Below are 25051 nucleotides of genomic sequence, written 5' to 3'. Positions count from 1 at the left end.
TTAAGTGGGCAAATTGCATGGATTTCAAAGAACTTCCAGTAATTTGGCATTGAAATTGTGGTTTTAAATGCACTGGAAACAAAAAACCAGAGCCAATGTTAAGACATTAGCTACACAAACACAGGAACATGCCAGGCAGTCTGCGAGTTCCACTTCAGTTTTTAGGTATGTTTAAGCCGTAGCTCCCATCGTGGATTAAATCTGTTCAATTCACTGTCCATTAAACGTACCTGCTTATTTTCTTGTACGGAGTGGCATTTTCAGGACGGTAGGAGGCACTTCCGCTCGGGACTTCAGTCCCTGCTATCTTCTATATTGACACAGCACCTTGAGGTATGCCAGGGCTGTGATCCCAAATGCTGGTACAATATTGGCATGGTGGTTGCATTTGAAGAGAGATGGAAGTGTTTGTGTGTTGGATAAAGCATACGAAGGGTGCAAGGCACGTTCTGGAGTTCAAGAGCAGATTAAGCTGCTGCATAAACACAGCCAAGGTTTGTATACCTGTACTGTAGCTCAGATGCTCTGACAGAGATGGATTATGACATGCTGTAATTTTTTTAAGGAAAATAGATTTTAAAAAAATTTTAGCTTGTGAAACAGAAGCTGATTTATCTCAACATGTGTATCCATGATGGTAATTTTTGGCAGCTTCCCAACCCATGTGTTATTTTGCGTACAAAGCAAATATCATGGTATTGATTACACAGCACTGAGTCTTCTCAGCAATGCTGGAGATTTCCCTTTTCACAGACCGCTTACCAGATGCAGCCTCATTGTAGAATCTTCACTCTGTAGTGAAGAAGAAGCGAAAATACAATAGAAGACAGCTCTATGCTGTTGGATGCCTTTGACGCATGAGGAATGGATTGCGTTGCTCTTAAGAAATAGAGGTTCCGTCAAGGGTGTTTCCCTTTCATCTAGCAGAAAGCATCTTGAATTGCTGTGTTCTCTCTGCTAATATTGCAGATGGGAATTTGTTGCAGGAGAGGCTTCTTCTGAAGCAAGTTTGCCACTTTAATGAAGATTCGGATTTGCACCTTAACTGGACTGACTTTCTTTGATTAACTTAAATGGTACAACACTGAGAAGGCTTCAGTCATAAAATATGCTTGCTTAACTTGCAATGCACTTGTTTCACTCATTTATGTAGCACCCAACATTTTCTTTTTTACCTGTATTAACAGCTTTTGCAGTCAACTTCTGCAGCTAAGCTCATCTAAGCATAAATGTTGAGGCTGTTGCAAGAACTCTAGACAAGATCTAGACAGGCACAAGTCAATGACTCTTTTGGTATTTTATTGTATCCTGAAACTCCATGTTGTCATATGATGGCATAAAAAGCTAGGATTCAAGTCCTGACTAGAAATTTCTCCTAATGATGCTCTACAGTCACATGAAAGTAATCTCCTGAACTCCAGTGTCTTGACCTCTTCCCTCTATCCCCTCAGTCTACATTCCTCAGATTTACAAATTCTGTAAATTCCCAGCTTCAGTTCCATAGGTTTTGCTGAGATCTGGTTTGTAGTCTTCCTATGCATCTCTGTTATTAAATCTCTTAGAGAAAGAATTTTTTCATCACAGTGATGATGCAGAATATTTTCTTCCGTCTTTGCTGTTGTCAGTATACTCGGAGAGTATAGTGTTACTGTTTCTGCTCTCTGTCATTTCCAATACCTAGCAAAATATAACTCAGTATTTACAAAAGGTTCTAAGCAGGAGTGAGGAAAATGCCTGTTCTACCTGGAGGCCATCAAACCACTGAAGATTTCTAGGCAAATAGAATAAGCTGAACTGGTTCAATCCAGTTCTACCTTGAATTTTAAAGGAAACTGTTGTGTTGACTTGTTTAGTCCCCAAGAGCACATGATCATTTTTACATAACTAGGGGGAAATTATGTTAAGATAGTAATGGAAAAACTAGAACAGCTGCAAAAAACTGCTGTCCATTTGTGAGCTGAATTGTTATTTCCATTTTTGGATAAAATATCATTCATTCAATGCTGAATTATATTAGATAGACATGGAGAGAGGGAGAGACATCTGCCCTAGAAGGCTCTGAAGGAGACAAAGGGTAACACAAATAAGAGTAACGCTATTCAGTTGACTGAAACTTTCACTCCTTTTGCCCTGACATCACCAGAACTTCGTAACATCTAGTCTGAAAAAAAGACAGCCTCTGGTTTGGAGGTCTGTTTTGGAAATTTTCACCTTGTGGGTAGACAATATGGTTGGAAAGCTCGATTAACCTCTGCTGGGTCAATTCTACTGCAGTGGTTGATACCAAAGCGAACTAGTTTAATATTAGTGTAGGTCTCTTCAGCTGGCAGGGAAGGTACTTTCAGCCCCAGGGCAAGTCTGTATTTCGTAAGTGCAGTGGGACATACCCCACAGAGGGACGTGTGTGTGTTAGAGTTAGCACATGGATGCTTCCTCCTGAGCACCTTCCATCACGATGGTGACAGCTGCCTCTTTCTAGAGATGGATTTCAACACTCTTTTTATACTCATAGACTAAGTAGGAGGAATTAATGTTTGCTTATCCAACAAATATCCTGTAGTTAAAATGTCATCATGGAGAGGAAGTAAAATACTAGTGATTAGACTTTTATTTATTTTTGCTGTTTTTTTTTTTTAAATTTATTTTAATTTTACAAGATCTCTTAGTCCTTCGTCACTAATTTTGAGAGGTAGACACTGACTTTCTCCTGAGAGAGATGATTTGGGCAACTTTCTTAAATTTAAAACTTTTTAGAGAGTTGACAATTTTATAAAAGTGTAATTTAGTTTTGTTTAAAGACAGTGTATCTCTAAACAAGCTTCATTCATAATCTGTAAAGATGGAACAGACTAAGAAGGAAGTAAAAGCAGCCACTGTTTTTGTAATTGTAGAATGACCTCAGCCCTTCAAGTTCCCATCCGAACAGTCCTATCCAAACTTCCAGCTTCCATGCCTCCAGCTAAGCTTTGAAACCAGAGCAAAATCAGATACATTGCTTTACCAGGGGAAGAGAACCTTATTGTTTTGCAAAGCACATTGTATCCTAATTTTGTAAACTATTAGAATAAAGTATTTGATGATAAAAGCTAATGAAGAAGTAGGAAAAAAACTCACTTTGATAATCACATTTTTAAAGAACTTCATTAACTTACACCTTTGCAATTCAAAGGAAATATTATAACCCATTTTATAGGTAAGGAAATCAAGATGCGCTGAACACATCTCATCGCAGCCATACAACTGGTTTTTGAAAGCTTGGTGTAAAATGCCTACCTTTCTAATTCCTACTCCCTTCCTCAATTTGTTGGAATAAATTGGCTTTTTTATTTTCTGTGCAGCAGGTTGGCTGATGTGACTTTTTTTCCTCACTGCCTTTCTGTCTTCCTGTGGTAATACTCTGTTCATAAAGCTATGTATGTGCTAGGGAAGGGAAAGAGTGAAAGGAAAAAGGAAACTGGTTAAACCTTACAAATCTTATTTAAGTGAACTGCGTTTGCTGTTGTCAGCCAAAATTTTTCTGATGATACCCAAGCAATAGAATGTTACTGACACGTGAGTAAATAATTTCAAATGAAATGTGAATGTATACATAAGCAAAAAAAACCCAACTGAACTCTTGTTTATATGACCTCTTTGCTTAGAAGCTGACATCTAACTAATAAACAGAAAATGGGTTACAGCCTGCTTTGGATTCAAAAAATGTTTTACAGTGAAAGAGGATACTACTTTGTTTAGAACCTCTTCTAGTTTGTGTTTTCCAGTTGTTTCCAGATTATTACCACTAAATAACAAAGAACCACAATCAGTGTCTGGACTGATGGAGCTCTTTCTTTCTTTCTTAAAGCAAGATATTCAGCTAAGCCTGATTGGTATTGACAGAGCATTCACGGTTTGGTTTTTTTTTTTGTTTGTTTCTTTGTGCAGGAGCTGGAAAGCGCATTGTCAGGCCTCTCAGAGCGTCAGGGGAAGGCTGGATCCTCAGCTAACGACTGTGCACAGGATGTGGCTTTCAGGTGCCAGGAAGCAGTCGTGAGATTTCAACCAAGGTAAGCCTTGGGATAAGACAGCGCGTTTCACTTCTGATTAACTGTAGGAAAGGCTAATTCATTTGCTGCCTTTTGTATAAAAGATTCAGACACCTCACTCCCATTGGCAGTTGTGTTCTGTATTTATATGCCTCGAAACATTAGGAGAACGTGAAAGGGATGAAGATAAGAATGCAAATTTCATCATTCTTTAAACCCCTTACATTTCAAGCAGGAAGAACATCCTCAGTGCAGAAACTTCAATTCCTCTGTGCCAAGTTTCAAAAATATCTTGGCACTTCTCTTCTTTTTCCCCCAGTGCTGACTTGCCTCACTCTTTCTCAGAGCTGTATTCTCACTGACAAATGGCGATGGGAAGCCACACACCTGATTTTAGCATGGGTATGCACTTATGTACAGTTTAGACTCTTGGTGCTGTGGTAGATGTGCTTGTTCCAATGATGTGAAGGGTACGGGGTGTTCAGGTCAAGGGTTAGCCAAGTCTTGGTGGCAGGTAACTCAGCTGATCACGAAGAAACTCAGCTCTGGTAACTACTGGAATTCACAGTTCCTCCTCTGATCCTTCATGCTGTGCAAAAGGCTAGAAATGGGGTTTCATCTTGCCCAACTGACCCAATCTACTAGTGAGGGTGTGTCCTGAGGATAAGATTTAGCTCTTACTGACAGGCTTGGGCTGTGTAAATAATATAATGCTCTTCACAGCCACCTGGTTTTGGAGCATTACTTTACAAGTTTCCCATGGTCACATGCTGATTTGGCTCTGCTTTGCTGTGTACATAGTTTCAGGTAGGTGCTCTTTTCAGGTCTCTGCTCTTTGTTCTCTGCCTCAAGGTGCATGACAGCCTCGGTGCTGTGTGGCAGAAACTCTGGCTCTCTTTGGAGGAACCAGAGCAGCAGCTGTACAGCCCAGGGATGCCCAGTGGGTCAGGGCACAGCTAGTGGACATACAGAACTCATTGCCTCCAAGGTCTGTTTCAACTCAGGACTAGGTTAGTAGTGACAGTTGCCATCCAATGGCAGTTTGGTGCTTTATATGAACTGGTTGCCTTCACCACAGCTTTCAGTAGGACACGTTGTAAATTATATTAATTTGTGCTCCCAAAGGAAGCTTTAGCAGAATGACCAAGCATTTAACTAGCTTTCAGAAAGAACTGCTTTCACCTTTCTATGCTTATATCTGCAATTGAGACACTGCAAAGTCCTGCATCTCAGAAAGTGTTTCTAATTAGCCTCAGCCCAGGAAGATTGCCTTCACTTTTTCTGGCATTCTTTATGCTAGGAAGAAAAATCACATGGATTCCTTGTAAAGAGGAGCAGAGTGCGTTTGGTATCAGAGAGTTAGACCTACCTGGTGGGAGGTCTGTGTACGGGTATATAATGAAATAATGTTGGTTAATTTTGATGCAAGGAACATGATGAAAGAAACATGGGCTTTAAAGCTAAGAACCAGAGCAGAGTGTTCATGAATAAAACAGCAACCACAGCAATGTCGTCCTGTCCACTTCAACGGTCTGGCCTGATATTAAATCATTGTTCACGATGCTATTTATTCCTGTTTAATACCAGGGTAGCTCCTTAGGAAGCCTGCTATCCACAAGCGCTAAATCTGTTAAATAGATTTAAGTACCTGGATTTACCATGCTGCGAGAGCATAGCGATCAAATCTCAACTGTGGCCATGTCTTAGTTTGATTGTATTACAACAAAATGGAAGTGACTTTACTCTCAAGTAAGGAACTTCAAACGTGGAGTAAATAAGCATTAACCCATCGTCCCTGGCCTCACACATACCCTTTGTTTGCTTTAACTGTCTTAACCGTCCTTGGAAAAAACTTTCCCACCACCCAGCTAGGGCAGGGCCCTCTAAATTACATATGCTGAAGCTATCACTTTCAGTTGGAGAGTCACTGTGTCTGGTGACTCCTCTTGAGGGTCACCAGCACCTTGCCCCTTCCCTCTGCTGTCCATCAGCTTTGATAAGGTCAGAGCAATTACATGTCCATGTCTCAGCTCATGCAGATCTCTAGCTGCTGCATCAGGACGGTGCAGCAGGCTGTGAAACACAGCTGCCAGGGTACGATGTCTTGCCTTGTTTTCTGCCCCCTCTGCTCTGCGACGTCGCAAAGGTTAAGCACTCAGTCTTGGCAGCAGGCAACAGTCATAGCTAGGTTTTGACAGAACACATTTGCTAGCCCTATGAAACTTGAGTTTCACCGTCTGTCACCCTGGTTTTGCTAGGTTGCTGGTAAAATTAGCAATGCTTTGGCACACTACATCTGCCTAAGATCCATAGACCAACAGCTTTCTGGTCTTTTGGCGGAGATGGCCACACTGCTGCGGGGGTGCCTCTGTCTATTGTATGTGTGTGGGGAGGACAGGAGAAGAAGGATTTATTTCTGCCTCATACTAAGAAGCAAGGTTGATTATTTCTAGTGCAGCTTATTGTTATTTCTGCTTTAATTTAGTTTCTGCAGATTGCTATAGATCTGTCATTAGTCTCATTAGAGTTTAAAGGTTTAGATGCCTCTGAACTGTACAGTTTTTTAAAGTTTGTTCTAGTGAGTGTGGGGCAGCTTTTAATTTGTTTAAATATGGATGAAGAACTACCGAGATATGAAAAACTTTTCAGTACAGTCTCTATTAAGGAGAGCAATCTAAATTCAGGATAACGTAAAAGTGTTAGTATGTTCATAAACAGATACCTGACAGAGAACAGAACGGGCAATGTAAGAGAAACAATCTACAGAAATATGACTCATGAATATACGTGTTAATTGTTTTTTGGGAGAGTACTTTCATTTTATGATAACCACTGAAAAAGAAGGAAAAGTTTTAGTGGGATTTGAGGGAAATAGAAGAATAGACTTGATGAAGAGGTTTACAGGCAGAAGAATGAGAGAATACTGCCTTGTTCTTGGCCAAGCTATACCTGACCTGCAAATCAAGGATTTTAATTTCAAGAGGTGTTTATCATGCATGATTTATGAACAGCAGCATCAATTTAGAATACGAAATGCCATCTGCATGGAAGGAAACCTTTAAATTTTATGACAAGAACATGAATTTCTAACACTATTGCCAAGGACTACATTGAATACTGCTCTAGTCATTGTGTGTAGTTGGGTTTGGATAAGAGTGTAATATAATCTACACCTTTGGGAGATAAAAGTTCTACGCAGACCCCTGGCACAAATATTACAATAAAGAGAATTGCCTTTTTTTACAGAGAATAGGAAAGCCAGTATGGAACAATACATGTGATTACAAAAAGCAGCTGTAACTGATTGCCCTCTCAAAGGCAATCAGCAAAACTGGATTGCAGAGCTGTGTACGCTGTTACCTGAATAGAGGATGGTGTTTTCTTCAGGTGCCTGTTTCACAGAGAAGGGGCTGAAACATGGGGCTCCAGGGCGCTGGGAATGTCAGCGTTTCAAAGAAGATTTCGTTCCAAGTCAGTGTGGGAATTGCATTCTAGGATTAAATTTTCTGCCAAAGAAATATTCCTGGAAGTTCCCCCTCTTCCTCATTCCCCAAATAAAATGGGAGCAGAGTGGTTTCATTTAGTAGGACTCAGCCAGTCCCTGGGTTGGTCCCTAATTTCTGCAGAGGCTGTAGGGTGTCAGTTACTGTCAGACCTATGACTGTTCTTCAGGAAAACCAGAACTGCCGGGAGCTCTGGGCTGCCCTGGGTCTTGGGCTCAGCCAGAGCCTCTCAGCGTTTCTGTGCTCCCCCAAAGGAGACCAAGCTCTAGTGAGGCTTTTCAGTATTTAAGTTTTCAAGGCAAGTAGCTTTGGAAAGTGCAGTTCAGGTGGGGACTCAGTTTCCACGCTTTCTGCTGAACAGCTACAACTCAGGGATGTGTAGGAGGGAACAGGGAAGCTGCAGAAGTGCTGATGTCCCCGTGCCATATGGCAGACCGGCGCGGCTGAGGCAGAGCTGCTGAGGCTGTGTTCCCACACAGGCGACCAGGTGAGCAGGGGGAAAACCTGGCCAGATTCCCTCCGAGTCCTGCCTCAGACCTGGCAAAAATTCATCACGATCAGTATGCGTCTGCAAATAGCTCTCTGTCAGCAAATCAGGATTTGCTGATAAAATATTGCTTTGCTGGGAAATGATTGACCAGTTCCTAAGAACAGTTTCTTCAGGAATGTTGATAGTAAAATATTGGTGTTTAAGATTCCAGTGATTTTTCTTGTATCAAGGCATCATGGAAAGTCTCTGAGTAAGCTCTTGGTTGCAATACACTTAAAGAAGGAAAGAAAAAAAAGTTGGGGGAGAGGAGAACAGAAGGGCAAAAGAAAAATAGCATCTTACTGTGCCTGGTGAGTACGGAGGCACTCGTAATAAGGAAAACAAGCACGGCCATCCACCGCCAGCCTTTACGTAACGGCTGTGGTCGATGAGACAGGCACTGCTACACTGACTGTCTGCCTGCTTATGACAGCATCCAGGGACTGCCCAAGGAGTAGCTTAGGATTCACCCAAGCAGCCTCGGCCCCTTAATACCGCTGTTTCTTTCACTGCAAGTGTGCACTTCATGTTCATGCAAAAGCCTGCAGCAGTTCTGTATTGCTTTGCAGGGGTCCACAGGCGTGCTTTTGAAACATTCACCTGCAGCCCTGTACCAAGGTGCTGACTAGGTTTGAATTTCATAATGCTTTTTGCCATTTATGGAGGTCTCAGAAATGACCTTTTTGTTTTCCTGGCACTGCGGAGTGTTGGTTATGCGATCTGCCTTTCTGTGAACTCATGTGATGTAACCTCTGGAGAGGCTGAATCAGTCCTCCGACGCGGCACTGGGACTGCCCTTTCTGAGCTGTAACCTGGTAGGCCACCCTCACAGTGGGAAGGGTGAAATGCATCGCTAGACTGGAGACAAGGAAGGAGTATTGGGCCGGGACAGACTGAAAGTGAATCTGGAAAAGGGGTTTTGTTCCCGCAGCACAGTGTGTGGTTTACTTGCCAGGATTTACCCTGGCGTCACGAATGCACTAATTGGCCCAAGACGCTGAGCACGTGTGGCATTGCGGTGCATAAACACATAAGGCTCCTGAGAATGGAGTCAGTGTTATCCAGGGCTGGACTGGATTGGGACTTGCAAATTACAGAATGCAGTGTTTCTTTCTGGGTTTCGTCTGGGAAAGAAGTGAATTTGCTTAGGTTATCTTTAAACATTTTTCCTAGTTTTTAAAATTATGTGGGTTTATTTGAATTTTATGCTAGTTTGGAAGCGATACCATGCATAATTCAATGATTCACATATTCTGGTCTGTTTTTTAAACAGCTCACTGCTCATGCAAATTGATCTTCCCCTTGAAGTCTGGTAGGAGCTCTGTTATGATAATTAGCATTTAGTTGCTGTCAGGTTTTTTTGTTATGTCCACAAGCTTCAAATGTATATGTTGCTGGGTTGCACCTTTGTCATCTGTGCCATGCAGAATAGGATAATTCTGCCAAAGCCAGAGTCGCCAGTCTACAGGGAGAGTGAGAGATCAGACAGACCTTTTGTATTTTATAAAGAATGATGTATCATATATTTGAGTAGTAGCCACAGAGAGGATTCCATTTTCATTATTTTACATGATGTAAATTATACAAAATAAGGGCTGCCTGCAATTATTCAAAATTTCAGCTAAGGCTTAAAATAATTTTAATGTACTCAGCACAGATGGAAAATTAGGGCTTATTCCGGCTGCTTTTGAAGTTAATGGATATTTTGTGATTGACTTTTAATGAGAGGAGGATCCAACCCATAGTTATTAAATTTTAAGTCCGTTGTTGCCTGGTGACAATCAGATAACCTGCATTTGCCTAGCAGAGCAGTTAATCTTGGTGAAAGCAAAAAAGCACACCCCAAAACTCTGTATGTAAAGTAAGATCAGCTCAGCACACATATATGACCGTTAATGTAAATGGTCTTCTCACAAAAATGGTTGCCCGTGTTAAGGATTTCAGTATCTCCAGAATCCAAAGAACGCAAAAGTAAGAGCATCTTACTCCAGTATTTTTAGTGAAAAAGAAACAGTAAAACAAGACTTCTGCATCACTAAAACAGCAGACAACAACATCATCCTGAATGAGAGGTGGAACTTCAGAAGTGCTGTAAACTTTTTAATCTCCAGAGTGCAAGACTCATGATGATACAGCTGTGGATTATGTAGAAATTCATATAGCATCTGTAAAAACTGCTGCTAGCATTTAAGGTTTTTTTGTTTGTTTGTTTTTAAAGGGTTCACATTTGCTGTGTGTTACGCACCCTGAAAGGAGTCATCTCAATGAATTCCAGAAGTGTACAAATCTGACACCTGTCCTTTTCTTGCTTTCCTCTATGTCTAGCTCTAGTTCAATGCAATAAACCACTCCAAATATTTTTTTCTTCCTTAGCGAATCAATTCTTCAGCGCTTTGTAGCCTACCAGGCCCTTCCTTACGTGTTATTAAACCAAACTACAAATAATTCACTCTTTCCTATTAAGTTAGTCCTCTTGCTCTCCCCATGTTTTTTCTCAGTTTTCTAACTCTCTCCTGCTGCCTCATACTGTCCTCTCTACTGCCTAAAAGCTAGAGATCAGTTGTGAGACATTAACCTTTTTCTTTCTGTAATTCAATTTTCCTTCTGTCTTCTTCACATTATGGAGACATTTGCTATTTGTTTTCAGGCGAGATGGTAGAAAAGATACCTGCATGGAGAGCTACATAGAGATGTAGGTAGGTGGTTGCACAACAGTCAGCCAAGGCACCGTGCTGCTTAAGGATCTCCAGAAATCACTCTCTTCTGATCACGTCCCTGTGTATCTTGAGGCAGGTGCAGGCTGGCTGGCCTGTGGGACCTCCCATTCTGGTGCTAGACGTACTACCACCAAAATGACCCATTTTTGTTCCTACGTGAATTGCACACCTTGAATCTTGCTTGGAGGCAAATGGTTGTTCACCTTGGTGCAGCTATTGAATGTGTCTATTTTGGTAAGGAAAGTGACATATCCGTCATTTCAGTCTGTAAATGCCTCATTAATCTATGAAGAACTACAACAAAGGCCTGCACATCTCTCTGTATTGTTTTTGAGGTCTAGAGACTTTTCAAACTATTTGGCTTTGCTGGGATGTCTCTGAGCACAAATGTTGAAAAATAAAAAGTATTTAGTTCAAAGGATTCTGGGGTCTATATTAGTTTTGATGATGTCTGTGAGTGAATTTCACAGAGGCCAGCAAACATCGCCACCTTTTCAGCAATGAGAAATCTCATTCTGAGATTGGTTTTTCTTCAATAGTTTTCTTTCAATAGTTTTCTTGCTTCAGCTGAGTTGCGAGTTAACTTGTGATACACCCATGGCAGGCTTTGAAGTTGAGCGTGAAAGCCTCTGTTTGCTCTGGGGAAGGACAGAGCCGTGGTATGAGGCTATTCAGGTTGCTCACCAATCTATGGGAGGTTTTTGTTAGGTTTCAGTTTCATTCCATGTTAGAGTGAAGTTGTAAGCTGGTAGGTGTGTGGAGCCCTAGGCCACAAACACATCTGCCTGGATGGGGCACAGCTGTCTCATTAGTCCTACTCAGATGGAAGAGATTTTCCCCTTGCCAGTCCAGAACCTTCCTTTCCTATTTCCATGAGGAGAAGCAGTGATACACTGATGGAAAACCAAAGGTATGGACATCTCTGATGGCTGCAGAGTAACACTCATTAGAAAATGCGTAAATGTCTCTTACTGAAAGGATTTCCAGCTCCTCATGAGAGTCCCTTGAGTTTTTGTGAAATTTGCAAAACGGAACTTAAGCAGAAGGTTGAAGATTGGGAGCCTGAAATAACATCAAGATTAAATATGGAAAGATTTAGTCTTTATGGCTCTGATACAGGAAACTCTTGTTCCTCACTTAAAGCATGTGGGACAAATCGTGCTTAGATTTAAACATATGTTTGAGCTTTTTCTTGGCTTTAACCCTATTAGCTCACCAAGATCCTGAGAGCTAATCACGCTTCTGTAGGACTCTCTCTGTGTGACAGCGTGAGCCAGGATTTTAATGTCATCATTTCCAGGGCCTCATTCACAGTTTAAATATATTATTTAGGATTCCAGTAAAATCACTGTCGTTTTGAATGAGGTATAAAATACTGATGCAATTTTCAGAGAAATGTTATTTTTTAAATAAAAAAAAAATTATCCCATAACTTGTAATTTATGTACAGACATGATGAAAAGTTTGAAATATTTGCAGCACAGATAAGGAATCTGTTGAGTGAAAATTCTTGTTTTGTTTTGCAGAACAGATCAGAACACATCCATTTCACCAACAGAAGCAACTGAGCAATTTAACAGCTTAAATGAGGTAAGCTTTACCGAAAGTTGAAATATGATGTTACAGATTTTGAATTAGATGTTTGGTTTTTGTTGATCCTAAGGTCTTGGAATAATGTAATCACTTAAGAATCTTAGGTTAGCTTTTTAATGAATCATTCTAGTCACGTTTTTGAAGAAAAGTTTAAAAATGTGATATGAGACTGCTAGAATAGTTTAAAAGCCAGAAGCAAGGGATTTTAAAAATATTTTAAGCCACCTTTATGCTGTTTTGTGTTTGTGCTGGGAAAAGAATTACACATTCAATATTGACTGAGTGAAATGCAGTCTTTTAAGAACATTTGATTTTTTCTTTATATTATAACTCAGACGTGTTCAGCTATCAACTACTTTTTTGTTTAAAAACAAGGAGTTCTCTAGGTTGCTACACACTGCATAAATCAACTATGAACAGTACAATGTATTCTAAAAGGTACTGTTCTTGTAAGATGGGAGAAGGGGAGAGTTGAAACGAAGAGAGAAAGCAAGGAAAGCCAAATAACACCTGTGACACTTGAAACAAGAGTTGTTTTCACAGAGATTATGCCAGGAGGATGGTGTGAGAGTAGAGCACAAAGCAGCTGTTTATGTGATCGTGTCAAACAATGGATGAGCCTGGGCTACATTCTCATAATCAGCAGTATACTAGAGGCCAAAACCAAGCTTTGCAACTATTCAAAGTGGAAAACCATCTCCCACAAACAAGGGTATCTGCATACTGGCGTGATGTATGGTTATACTGCAAGGGCAGTGAACAGTGCTGGACTTAAACAAAGAGCAGACAGTATTTTTAAATGTAGACCAAAACGACAGAACAACAGAAGCAGGGGGAAAAAATGAGCTGGGGGGAAGGGAAGCCCATTCCTGTCAAACCATGGAAAAAACAGCTTTTTTTTCCATAACGAGCCGGAGAACATCTATGTCTATTAATAGATGCCTGACTTTCATTAGGGGAAAACCACAATGCGTCCTTTTAAAGGAATTCAGACTTAATCTTCTCCTTACAATAAATTATCTCCTGAGCATTTGTGCCATTGTTACGCAGCTCACTATTGAAAATCTCAGTGCTAACCAGTAAGGCACATTCCATGACTGATTCAAGGGAATATACTCAGCCTCTGTCTAGCCAATTAAGGCCCTGGGAGAAATTATCAAATTATGGTTTCTTTTGAGAAGTCCCATTGCAAATAATCACCAAAGCTTCCACTTAAAAGCTTCCATTTAAAATTCCTGCAAAGGATTACTTAAAGGTTAAGATCAAATATTATAATAAATAAAATCAGTGTAAGATATTGACACAGATAATTACATCGCAAATTAAAATAAATTGCTAATAATTTATGGGGAATGAGCAAAGGTTACACTCTGGTGCGTTGTTTTGCAAAATCTGAGATTGCATTGTGCCTCGGGTCTACTGTAAACCCAAATGGAAGTGTCATATGAAAATTAGTTCTCTTTTTAAATGAGAGAAAGTGGTGTCTCTCCTCGCTGCTCATCCATGGCATTGCACAGACCCAGGGCGTATCTTGTTCTCTCTTACTGGTGCTCGCGTGTTCCCCATAAAGGAAGTTCTGAATGGAAAGCGTCGTGCACCTCAAGGCACAAATGTTGCCATAACAGATACCGCGGGGATTTATTTATGTTCACGTAAAATATGCCTGTCTTATTTTAACCCGGACTCAGATTAAAAAGCAAGGGAGGTGCCTTTACACGTCACTGTTTTAATGTGACATATAAAAGCATTAATTTCCTTAGAGTGAAGAAATTGAACAGGTTGATATTTGCTCAGTTTGTTTTCTGTGTGAATCACCTCAAAGGCCATTAAATAGTGAACACTTGGATTATTCTTCTTCTCTGTCCCATATGATTTCATAAATCCAGTAAATCCATCAATAAACTGGATATAATAGAATAGTTGCCTTCCTGTCCTGGAGGGGCAGGAGCAGGCCCAGGGGCAGCGTGCAGGCACCCTTAGTATTCAGAAACACCGTGTGCAGGGCATGGTGGTTCCAGTTTATGCAGAAAGCACCAAGTCTGGGCTTTGCTTCTCCTCCCTTCTCACTGACAGCCTTCAGGCTGAGACCAGGCAGGGTCCGTGGGTGGGGCAGACCTGTTCCCTTTCCCCTCTTCCCTCAGTTCTTAAATTCACCAGACCTTAGGATGTCTACAAGGATGAAACAAAGGATGCTGATAATAGCAATGCTTTTTCAGGGAAAGATATGATTTCTAACAGCAGCGGCTCTCTTTTGGCCATTCTTAGCAGGTTTGGCAGTGCCGTAGCTTTTGGTGCAACAAGGCAGAGTGCGGGGCTGCGAGGCTCCATTTGGCACGTTCTCTCCCATCAGGCTACGGCCCTCTGGACGTGCCGACCAACGTCGCATGGTGCTGATCCTGCACGGCCCCATGCAGAGACCTGCAGCTGGAGAGGGAATTACTGATGGCACCTACCAAGAAGAAGTTTGTAAGCTATTTTGGGGGACTCCCAGTCATTGTCACAGTATTTTGGTGATAAACTGGGAGTATTTGTTCATTCAGTATCCCATTCTTCAGAGATTTAGCAGTGTGAGTGTAGGTGAGTGGTATTTATTTATAGATGTAAGAGGTTGTCTATCATCTCAATAATTCCTTGCCCTAAGGCCTCAACTCTTGATTTTCCATAGTCATTAGATGGAAAGAGATGGTCAGTGGGGTACAGTCTACAGACTTACTTGTTTGTGAAGGTGGTTTCTTTGCCACAGGCTGAGCTCCCTCTGCAAATAGCAATCCTTTTATACTGTTTTCTCCAGCAGGCAAGAGCATGATACTATAATGACTATGTTTTCTTAAAGTCCCAGCAAAAATTACAAACAGGAGAGAAATTCCACAGTGTCTCTTTCTGTTTTCCTGGGACTTCCTGTAAATGTCTTTATTTTTCCATTATCCTTGATCTGGAATAATGCAGGATGTTTTTTCTTCTAGTGGAATTGGCATAGCTCAAGTTCTTCGAATTGTCAATTACTTTAAGTGGACAATTGAAGAGATAAGGAGCCTTTATCCAAGACAATAATAATTGCTTCTTTTACAAACTTCCAAAATACTATTGTTAGGACGCAACAGTATGGTTATTTTTCTAGAGAAACTTAAGGATCCATTTTAAATATTAGTATGTCTTCTCATCTGCATTAGTGTGGATCAGGAATTACTGCATCAGAAACACTGGTGTTAGGCACCAGAGTAAAGCTGGAATGAGAATCGGATCTGAAGTGTCTGAACTGAGATCGTTGGCTGATACCATGTGCCACAGCTTAAATTACTTCAGTGATATGGGTTTCCCATAGAAAAGCTCATTAAAATTTATGGTGGTACCTACCACCTAACAATTCCCTCTCTATGCATTTTAGCTGTTTGTATTTGCTTCTAACGTGTACTGCAACTTCTTCTAAATGGCCAAGAGCAGAGATGGCCCTGTTGGGACCCCAGGGATCCCGTGAGGGATTTTGAGTAGCACATGCACAGGCTGGTTCATCTCCAGATTAGACATATTGCTGAGTGTGTGCAGCGCAGAAGAGTACGTGCCCACACCACTGTGGCAGGACACCTGCTATCACGTCAGAGTTGTACAGGTACTGGAAAGCATTGGAGAATCAGGGGTAATTTGGAAGTGGTCAGTAAGATTTCAAATTAACTTGGAAGGTTTGAGAAGATGAAGTCGGGGCTCAGACTTTATTCTTCCCTCTTCTTGCCTTCCTTTTGCTGGCAGTTGGTAGCATGTTGGCCTGCCCCCAGCAAGTCCAAGGATAGAGGACCCACTGCTGGTTGCTGATATATGGCCGTGTCCCCTCCCAGAGCATTCTTCTGCTCTATTTGGGCTGCAAAGAAACAGGGAGCTGCACTGCTCCTGGCACAGAGCAGAAGGTCTGAGGCTGGCAGGATCCAGCCCAGCTGCTCTGGCCTTGCTGGTACTTCAAGCAGCCCTCTGAGAGGGGCAGGACAGGACATGCGGCAGGGCAGGCAGCAAGGTCATCCCTACCATTTAGTAGGACACTCTTGTTGCCCATAAGTTGGTGACCCTGGGAAGCTTTGTGCTTGGTTTTTGCTTAAAGCTATGTCTCCTTTCATGTGTTCCCATAAATACATGGAGGCTTTTCATGTATAGTGTGCCATAGCACACAGCTGTGTTTTAGGAGTAAGATGAGGTTGATGGCATACTCCAGATTCATTGTTTCCCTCGTAACATCAAAATGATCAAAGCTACTTACTTTTTCTCCCTACGTCAAATCGCTGTCAAGGGCACATTCATGAAATCATAGAAGGTATTTCTATTATTATTATTATTATTATTATTGTATGATATTTTTTTAGTGTTTGGCAGTGACTGAAAATTTGCCATCCACCTACCTTCCTTGGGTGAAAAATACCATTTAGAGCAACTAAATATAAATCAGCTGGTGAATTACAGCATAAGCATTGCCGAAACACAATGTGTCCGTGTGAAAGCTTTTATACTGAACTTGCCATAAATATTAATGTATCATAAGGAATAGTGATGCAAAGTGAATGTGTTTTCTTGATATGGGAATTTTTTGTCAAATGCTTGAAGTAACGCTCTATGAAGATTAGGTATATTTGTCAGTGATTTGCCTATGTTCACCTTGTTGGTATGTTCTTCTGGTACGTTTGCCTGTCTTTTCCTTACTTGCCATCAGCAGTTCTCATGATAAAGTCCGTAAAACACTGCCCATCTGTTGTGATAATTCCACAGCTGCTTCATTTGGGTCTAGCTGGAGTGAGAGGCAGTGGAAAATTAGGCCTGTCATATCATGAAAACTCTTCTCAAAACAGTGCCATGGGTACAATTACAGTCAGCACCCTTCCCTTGACAAGGAAAATTCCCTGCCACTTGAAAACTGTTGAGGGTGAGATGGTTTCCATCATTCTGTCTCTAATTCAAGAAAGCCCTGTAGAGGATTAAAGACTTTGAAAGTGCCTCATAAAAGACGCTCAAATGGATAGTAAGAAGCCTACTAAATACACCAAAAGCAAGAAGCCAGGTGGGGTGTTGCTGGAACTGCTGACTGGCTGAGATATTAAATGGGCACTAAGGTGATACGGCTGCAAACAGAGAGGCTGAGTGAAATTGTTATAACAATTGGTCTTCACTGATAAAGCCCATCTTGGGGACATTTGCACACCTGGTGTGCTCTTTCTAGCAGTCAGGGAGCCACATCAGTGTGAAGTAACATATCTAAAATATTGGACCAAACAATGTCAGTAAGTGGCAAGGACAAGATGCCACTCATTCAAGAGTCCTGGAGAAACTGAGGTGTGAAGATGAGGCACTGTTGGTCAAGATCAGTAGATTATCCTTGCAAATGGCACCTGGGCCAGAAGATGGATAGTTGTTAATGTAACCTGTACCTGGGAATAGTAAAAGTATCTCCTGCCTATATCCAGCTCTATATCATGACATATTTTTAAAGAATAGTATTACATTGAGGCGTTTCATTGTGAAATCAGTGCTTGATCTTCCAGTCACTTCTTTCCTGGTATTATAGGATGACATGACAAAACGTATCTTGACAGCAGATGAGAGGAACTTAATTCTAAAACAAATGTGTAACACAAGCCATTTCTTTGCTCACACACCTCTAATATCAGGCTGCTTCTGATAGGAACAACCAGAGCTCCTGTTCGCTCTGAGACCAGAAGTAAGGTGTTCCTGGATTTCCGTTTTGACCGAAGCTGAGGCCAAAGTCCAAGTGTTTGATTGTAACCTAATCTGTTTTGTGGAATGAGATATGGATTTTGAAGCACTCTGACAGTGCCAGAGGGCGGCAGGATCTAGTTTTGATGATCCTGTGCTTTTTTGAAACTTCCCTATTTCGAGATATATCCTAGAAAGAGCTACTTTCTGCTCCCTTTTCACTGCCTGAATTCTATAAAAGGAATGAAAGGATTAAGGCTGAAATCTCCCTGCTGTTCTTAGCCAAATTAGTTTCCTTTTTAATTTTTTTTTTTTTAACCTAAAAACGCTGGCATCCTTGGGTTTATAAAAGGGCTGTATTACAATAAAAATAATGCAAAGATATATTAAACTACTCACTACATAGGTGACATATTGTTACACAAAGGAAACTATTCCAATAAATAAATTCATTATCTCACTAAATGAATCAATAAATAAATTCATTATCTCACTAAATGAATCAATAAATTGATTTCAAGTCTTTGACAGAATGGAGAAAGGAGTTTTTCAGGGTATAAACTTGAGGATTTTTTTTCTGTGTTTTTTTTTCTTCAGAAATTGTTCTGCATAAATATGTACCATTTGAGTGACTTAACGTATTAGGTGTAATTCTGCGTGCGCCAGCTGTGTGATTATTAAGACAGCCTTGCGTGATTTTATGTTCCAAGCTGTATTTCCCCTGATAGAGGGGGACCGAGTGCGTGGGGTACGGTAGTGACTCATTTTGCCCAGTCAGATGGTGATGAAGGCTTTCACAGCATTCACATCACAGCAAGATGCTTGTGTCAGATTGTGCAGCTGAATATCGCATGCAGCATTAAAGATTAAAAGGAGGAACGGACCAAGTGTGACACAGTAGCTGGAAGAGATGTTATGGATAACTAGCCTGGTCCTCCTTGATTTGTCTGTGGGAAGTGACAACGATCTGTTCATTTCGCCTTTGCGGCGGATAGGAAATGGTCTGGTTGCCCTGTAGAAGCCACAGCAGCAGCCTACATAAAAGCTGTGTCTACATAAACTATCTCTAAAAAAGACAATTAAAAAAATATCTCTTCCAAGAATCTTATGAGGGAGCGTGTTCTCAGTAACTCTTTGTTCACTGCTGCGTACTGCACAATAGGCTGGAGAGGGAGATTTGGTTTTTTTTATGAATGGTAAACGGGGAGGGACATAATGTCATCAGATCGTGATGTCAGCCCAATGAATGAAATACTTGCTTAGTGTATTGCTTCAAGACCAAGAAAAGGGGCACCATCTCAGTCTGGCTTCCTAAAATCGTCTTTTGCTGACGAAGTCATCTTTCCCACGTGTCGTGAATAATCCATGTAAATTGGGACTTAAATAACCAGAAGTCAAGAACCTCGTGGAATAGTGCCCGTTTGTTCCCTTGCACGTCCTCCCAGAGCTGCTCGTGGAACACCCCTTTGCAGGCGCTGCTGATGGGCTCCGTGAGTTGAGGAGCTGCCGCTGTATTCTGCTGTTCTCTACCCAGCCCAATGTTCTGCTTTTGTCTGCAGAATTCTTTGTTGAAGCTACAAGCCCTCGAAACCGATCTGTGCTCTGCCTTTCTGCCAGCCCAGGAAGAAACTCCTCAGCTGCCGGCACCCAAGGATCCGGCCACTTCGTCAGTCCAAAGCAGCAGCGTGCAAGCCGATGGGGCCAGCTGTGGAGGTAAGCGATGGCGTAATGATGTGTTCTCATTTGCAAGTATAACAAAGCCTTGGGACCCGCGCTTTGATGCCAGATTTGCAGTCCTCTGGGAAGCAGTGCAGGGCTAACGCACAGCACCGTTTCCTGGTGCAAATGCTGTGTAATGTAAAAAGGGGTCTTTCCTGTTAAAAGAACGGAAATTAATGGCTATAACCTTCTGTTTTTCTGAGAGGGAGTCTTGCTTTTCAGACAGGTTTTAAGAATCCTGGTTCTTTTATTTTCAGTTTTAATCCGTTGTGTTTTTTTTTTTTTCTCCAAGTAAATTTACACTCTTTACTTCCTATATCTGTGATTTCGTGAGATCACCTGTCATATCATGTAATTCTATTTTTGTCATTCTTTTTGTCAGAGCAATATCACTTCATTTCTCCTATTATTGATTTTAATTTAATGCATCAGCAGAGAGATAGCGAAGGTGAGTTTTACAGCATGTGGATTTTAATCATTCATGAACCTGTATTATTTCCCATCTGGGCAAACTGTGGTGTGTTATCTGTCCCTCTTTCCTCAACATGGAAACCAGTCCTTGCAAATAAACTGCCCTGAGGCTCAGCACTATTTTTGTCAATTCATAGCCTGTAGTCACAGGGCTGGCAGAGTCGTGATGCTCAGTAGAAGAGGAATCACTGTTCCTGAAAAATAGGTCAAAGGCAATGTGACTAATGCATCTCACAGACAGTGACATGAATGCACAAATGCTTAAGTTGTTCACTGTGTATGGTCCAAACGAAGGCAGATGGGTCAGTAATCCTTTTGCAGCTGATGTTTTGTGTCAGAATAAAGGCTGGGTTCAGAAGAACTTATTTCAGAAGCTGTTTGCTCAGAATTTTCAGCAAGAAATAACAGTAAGTTATTCACCTAAAAAAAAAAAATCACAAATGATAGTGTTCTACTTAAGAAATTCTAAAGTTTGAGGTTTGCATTGCACAGTTAAGGGAAATGGTATGTAGAATCCAAATTAAGATTAAGGAATGTAGAAAATATAAATATTGTGCGGCTTAGCTAAACAAACAAACAAACAAACAAACGGATGCTTTAGCCCAGCTAGGAAAATACTTCAATAGTTCTTGGATACAGGTATGGAACTTGCACTGGTGCTAATTCCTTGGCATGGATCTGAGGCACAGATCCCGTATCTGTGCTGCGCAGGCAGAGACATTTTGCAGCCCATCCAAAATCTGCACCAACTCTTTTCCTTTATAGCAGGATGGGGTTTTCCTCCGTTTCCAGTAGTTTATTGAATTATTTTGTTCTCGTAGTTTCATAATTCATTGTTGAGGATCGTTTATAATGGTTTCCTCTGATTACTTTTGATGGTTTGATTGGATTTGCTTTTAATTCATGCTGTTAATGATCCCTACTTCCGATCCCCTCTCTAGCTCCTATTTGCCTGTCTCCAGCTATACAGGCAAATATTGGATGATGTAGCATTTCTCTCACAGTTCAGAGCATGCTCTGTCACTCTAGCAGTGCACACCTGTGCCCTGGTAAAGCTTACCTATTTTAATGTACTCATTCCTGCTAACACCTGCTTTGTGGCTTTTTTTTTTTTTAATAACTTGCCATTTTGCATAGATAGAGCTAGTCCTAATTCTGTCTCCTAAATTGTTACTGAAATCTACTGATACTTCCAGTTTAGGAAGAGTTGTCACATGGGACTATTGGCTACTTCAGCTCAAACTTGGATAGAAGTCCAGGGATTTGTACCAGGCTAGGAAGAGAGTTTTTAGAGGATGTGCCCTATATACTACATCTCTAGTTCTTAGCACTTGCCCAGTGAATCAGGCAATAAAAACTTTAATATTAACAACATACAAATGTATTATTTTTTAAATAAACATGACCCTGTAGCCTATTTAATTTCTTTTGTTTCACAACCCAGTCAACAAAAATTTGAAAAAAATACTTTATATGTATGGTGAATGAAGCTATTTCAGGATACATATTTTAAGGGGTGAACAGTAACCCTTATCTCTGAGCAAGGTCAGCAATTCCCAGTTTACTTTTGGATATGTAAAAACTTGAAAGAAAAGCAGAGTGTGAGTTATTTTTATAGCTTTTGGATATGAGTATTTATCAAATATGTGACTTGAGCAGTGAGCAGCTGAACTTAACTAAAAGATGTTTTAAATGGCTTTTAAATTAAAACTCCCAGTACTGCCATTCACAGACATAACGTGCTGAGGGATGAACATATCACAACTGCATATTCTTATTTATTACAGCAGATTTTATAAACTGTATTATTGTTTTACTTAAAGAGTTATCACATGCAGGAATATGGACTTGTACCATGTGACTTGCTGTCATGGGATTAAAATCCACGTTATGAAGCATACTGCATCTTATAAGACACTAGATCTTGGCTTTAAGTGCCGTGGTAAGCTCTTGTCAGTGCTAAGCTGGACTGAGCAGATGAGATGTAGTAGATGCAGACTAAGGGGCAACTTACCGGCTTGGCTAGAGGTGGCTTTAGTTCCCAGTTTTGGCAAAAATAGAGGCTAAAATTAGATCAGACACGTGAACACAGGTAGATGTTTGGTCAGTTCATGGGCTACTCTCAGGATAATGCTTAGTGTCTTGTTTAGGATCTATGCAGAACTAGAATCAGGATGATGGCCCTAATTTGTAATTAAAAATGAGGTTGACTATAACTTGTTATCATCCTGAGATGTTCTGCTATTATAGTAATTGGGCCTCGTAAATGAATCAGTTTGAATGACTTACCACTTCTGGACAGTAGGTAGTAATTTAATGCATCCATGGTAGGGTTGGGACTAAAACCTTTCTTGGGGCCATACCAAAGTTGCACCAGTTTGCAAACTTTAGTGGAGCAATGCTGTCAGGAAGCCCCAGTGCCAAAGAAATGGAAGAGCCCTGGCCTTTGGGAAATACTCCCAATTCACCTGGCGTGCAGGTTATCTGCCTTTCATTTGCTAGCTGAATAAAAAAACTCCTTGAACTCTCTGCAGATCCATGTGTTTGGTTTTCCACTGAGGCAGATCCAGCCACTCCATGTCCTTTGCATTTACCTTCCAGTAGTGTTTAGGCTTGAACGTGTACTTTTCTTCCGCTTCTGAGACTGAGCTGGGCCTAGCAGAATCGCCTGGTTGTAAATGTGAAAAAGAGCAAATGCCTGTGACCACGTAGTTTATCAGCAGTACAGATTGCCTCCTGCAAGAGGAGTCCTTTCTAGATCCACAGAAAACCAGAGTTCAAATGTGGCAAAGTTTTTTTCCTCCGCCAATCATACACAGATCGGCTGATTTGTTTATAACATCATTTTCCTTTCACAGTGAGGAGATTGCTACTTAACACAATTATAAAAGAATTTGTTCCTTTTAATAACAGAGCATGAGAAACAGTGAAACTATTCTTAGTCAACCTACTTCACAGTGATCATCTTGATGTTTAAAGAGGGTGAAATAAAAGGAAGTCAGTTTCTTCTCATTGACAATATTGTTTCTCAGAAGGTAAAAAAAAACCCCAAACAACCAACAAACAAAAACTCAGCCAAAACTACTAAGTTTTTCGAGTGTTACAGGGTAAGGAAAGATTACTTACCAGAAAGAGATAACATTTTTATTTGTAGAACAACATTTATTTCAGCCATTATCATGTTGTCTGTGTACGTAATTTCTGTGACTGGTACAATGCTCTGCCCTTGCTTGTCCCATATGCCTTTTCGGATCTCTCTACAGGAGGATTTTGAATCTCTTATATGATTTAGAAGGTTTGGGTGTTGCTCTGGTAGCTTGGAGAGTTGAATTTGACCTACAGAGTATGAAGTACTTAGAGGAAAGATGCTAAGTTAAAATTAATAATCAGCTACATGGCCTCATTGTGACAATACTTAACATAATTATAATCGATGGTGCTATTAGAGTAGGCGAATTTATAGATACAAAAGTCACATGTAACTTTTGCATGACAGGCTAAACTGATTATACAACATGCAATTGGATTTTTTTATTGTTTGTAAAGCCAAAAATTAGGATGGTGCCTGATAAGACGATATCTTAGGCCATCATCGCTATTATTTTTTAAATCAATAGTTGCTTTCTGTGAAGGGTGCCATTCAGAGCTGGTTTGTCCCCACTGTCCCAGTACAGCAATAGGGATTTGTAGCTTCAGTGGTTGTTCGGCAGAGGTCAGACAAAATGCATTACAAAGGTTCCTTTAAAATCCCGAACGCAATACCCACTCACCATGGGAATGTCATGTCCCATCTACAAAGGAGAAATGGAAATAAATTGAAGGTGTAAGAAATTTTCTAAACCAACCTGCTATTCTGTGAGTAAATGCATGTACAGTTGTTGTTCTGTGCAGTTGTAGACTTTCATTGAATAAAAACATTCTGTGAAATGTATTTAAACGCATGCTATATTGCAAATATAATTCTGATTAGAAATAACATGCACACTGCCTGGAAATACAAAATAATTGTTATGAATTCAAAGGCTGTACACATACACAGTTTTAGAGGGAAAAAAATAACATAGCTGGTGTAAAATATTACGTACTATGGAAACAGGTGTAGGGGAACCTGAGACAGCACACACTCTTTGCTTTAACATATGTTAACTGTTTTCTGGGGAAGAGCTCTTATGAGACTGTGCAGTTTCTCCCTAGGAGTGTCATCTGTTTTAAACCACAATCATCTGATGGCAAAAATATTGATTAGGCTAGATCATCCTCACCCATTTTCACCCACTGAGAGTGGGGAAGAAGATTCAATGGTTCCTCCCAGTAATGTGCCCGAGTACAGCAAGGGGAAGATAAACTCTTGGTATTCCCTGGAGGCAGGCTCTGTAATGTGCCCATTATTTTATGTGTTACCCATAGAGTGTGATGAGGTTCACTAATTCCTGCTTTTTCAGTCCTGAATAAATCATTCTGACATCTGGCTTGACCATCTCTAGAACACAGATTTTACTTGTTGGGGTACAGGAGGTGAGGTTTCCATTTATGGGCAAAGACAATACTAAGATAGCATCATAAGTGTGACTGCTCCAAGTAGCTGTCCCTGCAAACTGCCTTGAATAACTACCTTGAATGTTATTGGTTGTTGTTATTTTCATATCTTGCATTCTTTAGACCCATGTGTATGTTAATTCAGAACTTAATGAAACTCTGAGGATGCTGCAAGCAACACTGGAGGTTCTTAGCATCAGGACATTTTGTATTTTTGTTCTTCCTTTCTCCTGACAAAAGGACTAACTGCTAAATCACAAAATTAGTTTC

The 25051-nt window shown here is 40.7% G+C and overlaps 1 protein-coding gene across 3 annotated transcripts in view; it reads left to right on the top strand.

Annotated features, from left to right (window-relative positions):
• FAM13C (family with sequence similarity 13 member C) overlaps positions 1-25051 on the top strand; it is a 131417-nt gene that overhangs the window by 89419 nt on the left and 16947 nt on the right. For 2 of the 3 annotated variants that reach the window (XM_086616579.1, XM_086616578.1), the window contains 4 exons: positions 3925-4046; positions 12301-12364; positions 19615-19768; positions 20157-20222. In XM_086616579.1, coding sequence (XP_086472705.1) covers positions 3925-4046; positions 12301-12364; positions 19615-19768; positions 20157-20222 — 406 coding nt within the window. The remainder of the gene's footprint in view (positions 1-3924; positions 4047-12300; positions 12365-19614; positions 19769-20156; positions 20223-25051) is intronic. The other variant, XM_086616580.1, reaches the window with a different exon arrangement.

The sequence above is a fragment of the Tauraco erythrolophus genome, chromosome 9, assembly GCF_009769465.1.
Source record: "Tauraco erythrolophus isolate bTauEry1 chromosome 9, bTauEry1.pri, whole genome shotgun sequence".
In the NCBI taxonomy this organism is placed as follows: domain Eukaryota; kingdom Metazoa; phylum Chordata; class Aves; order Musophagiformes; family Musophagidae; genus Tauraco; species Tauraco erythrolophus.
The sequence above is the reverse complement of the archived record's forward strand: the minus strand, read 5'-3'. Positions and strand labels throughout refer to the sequence as shown.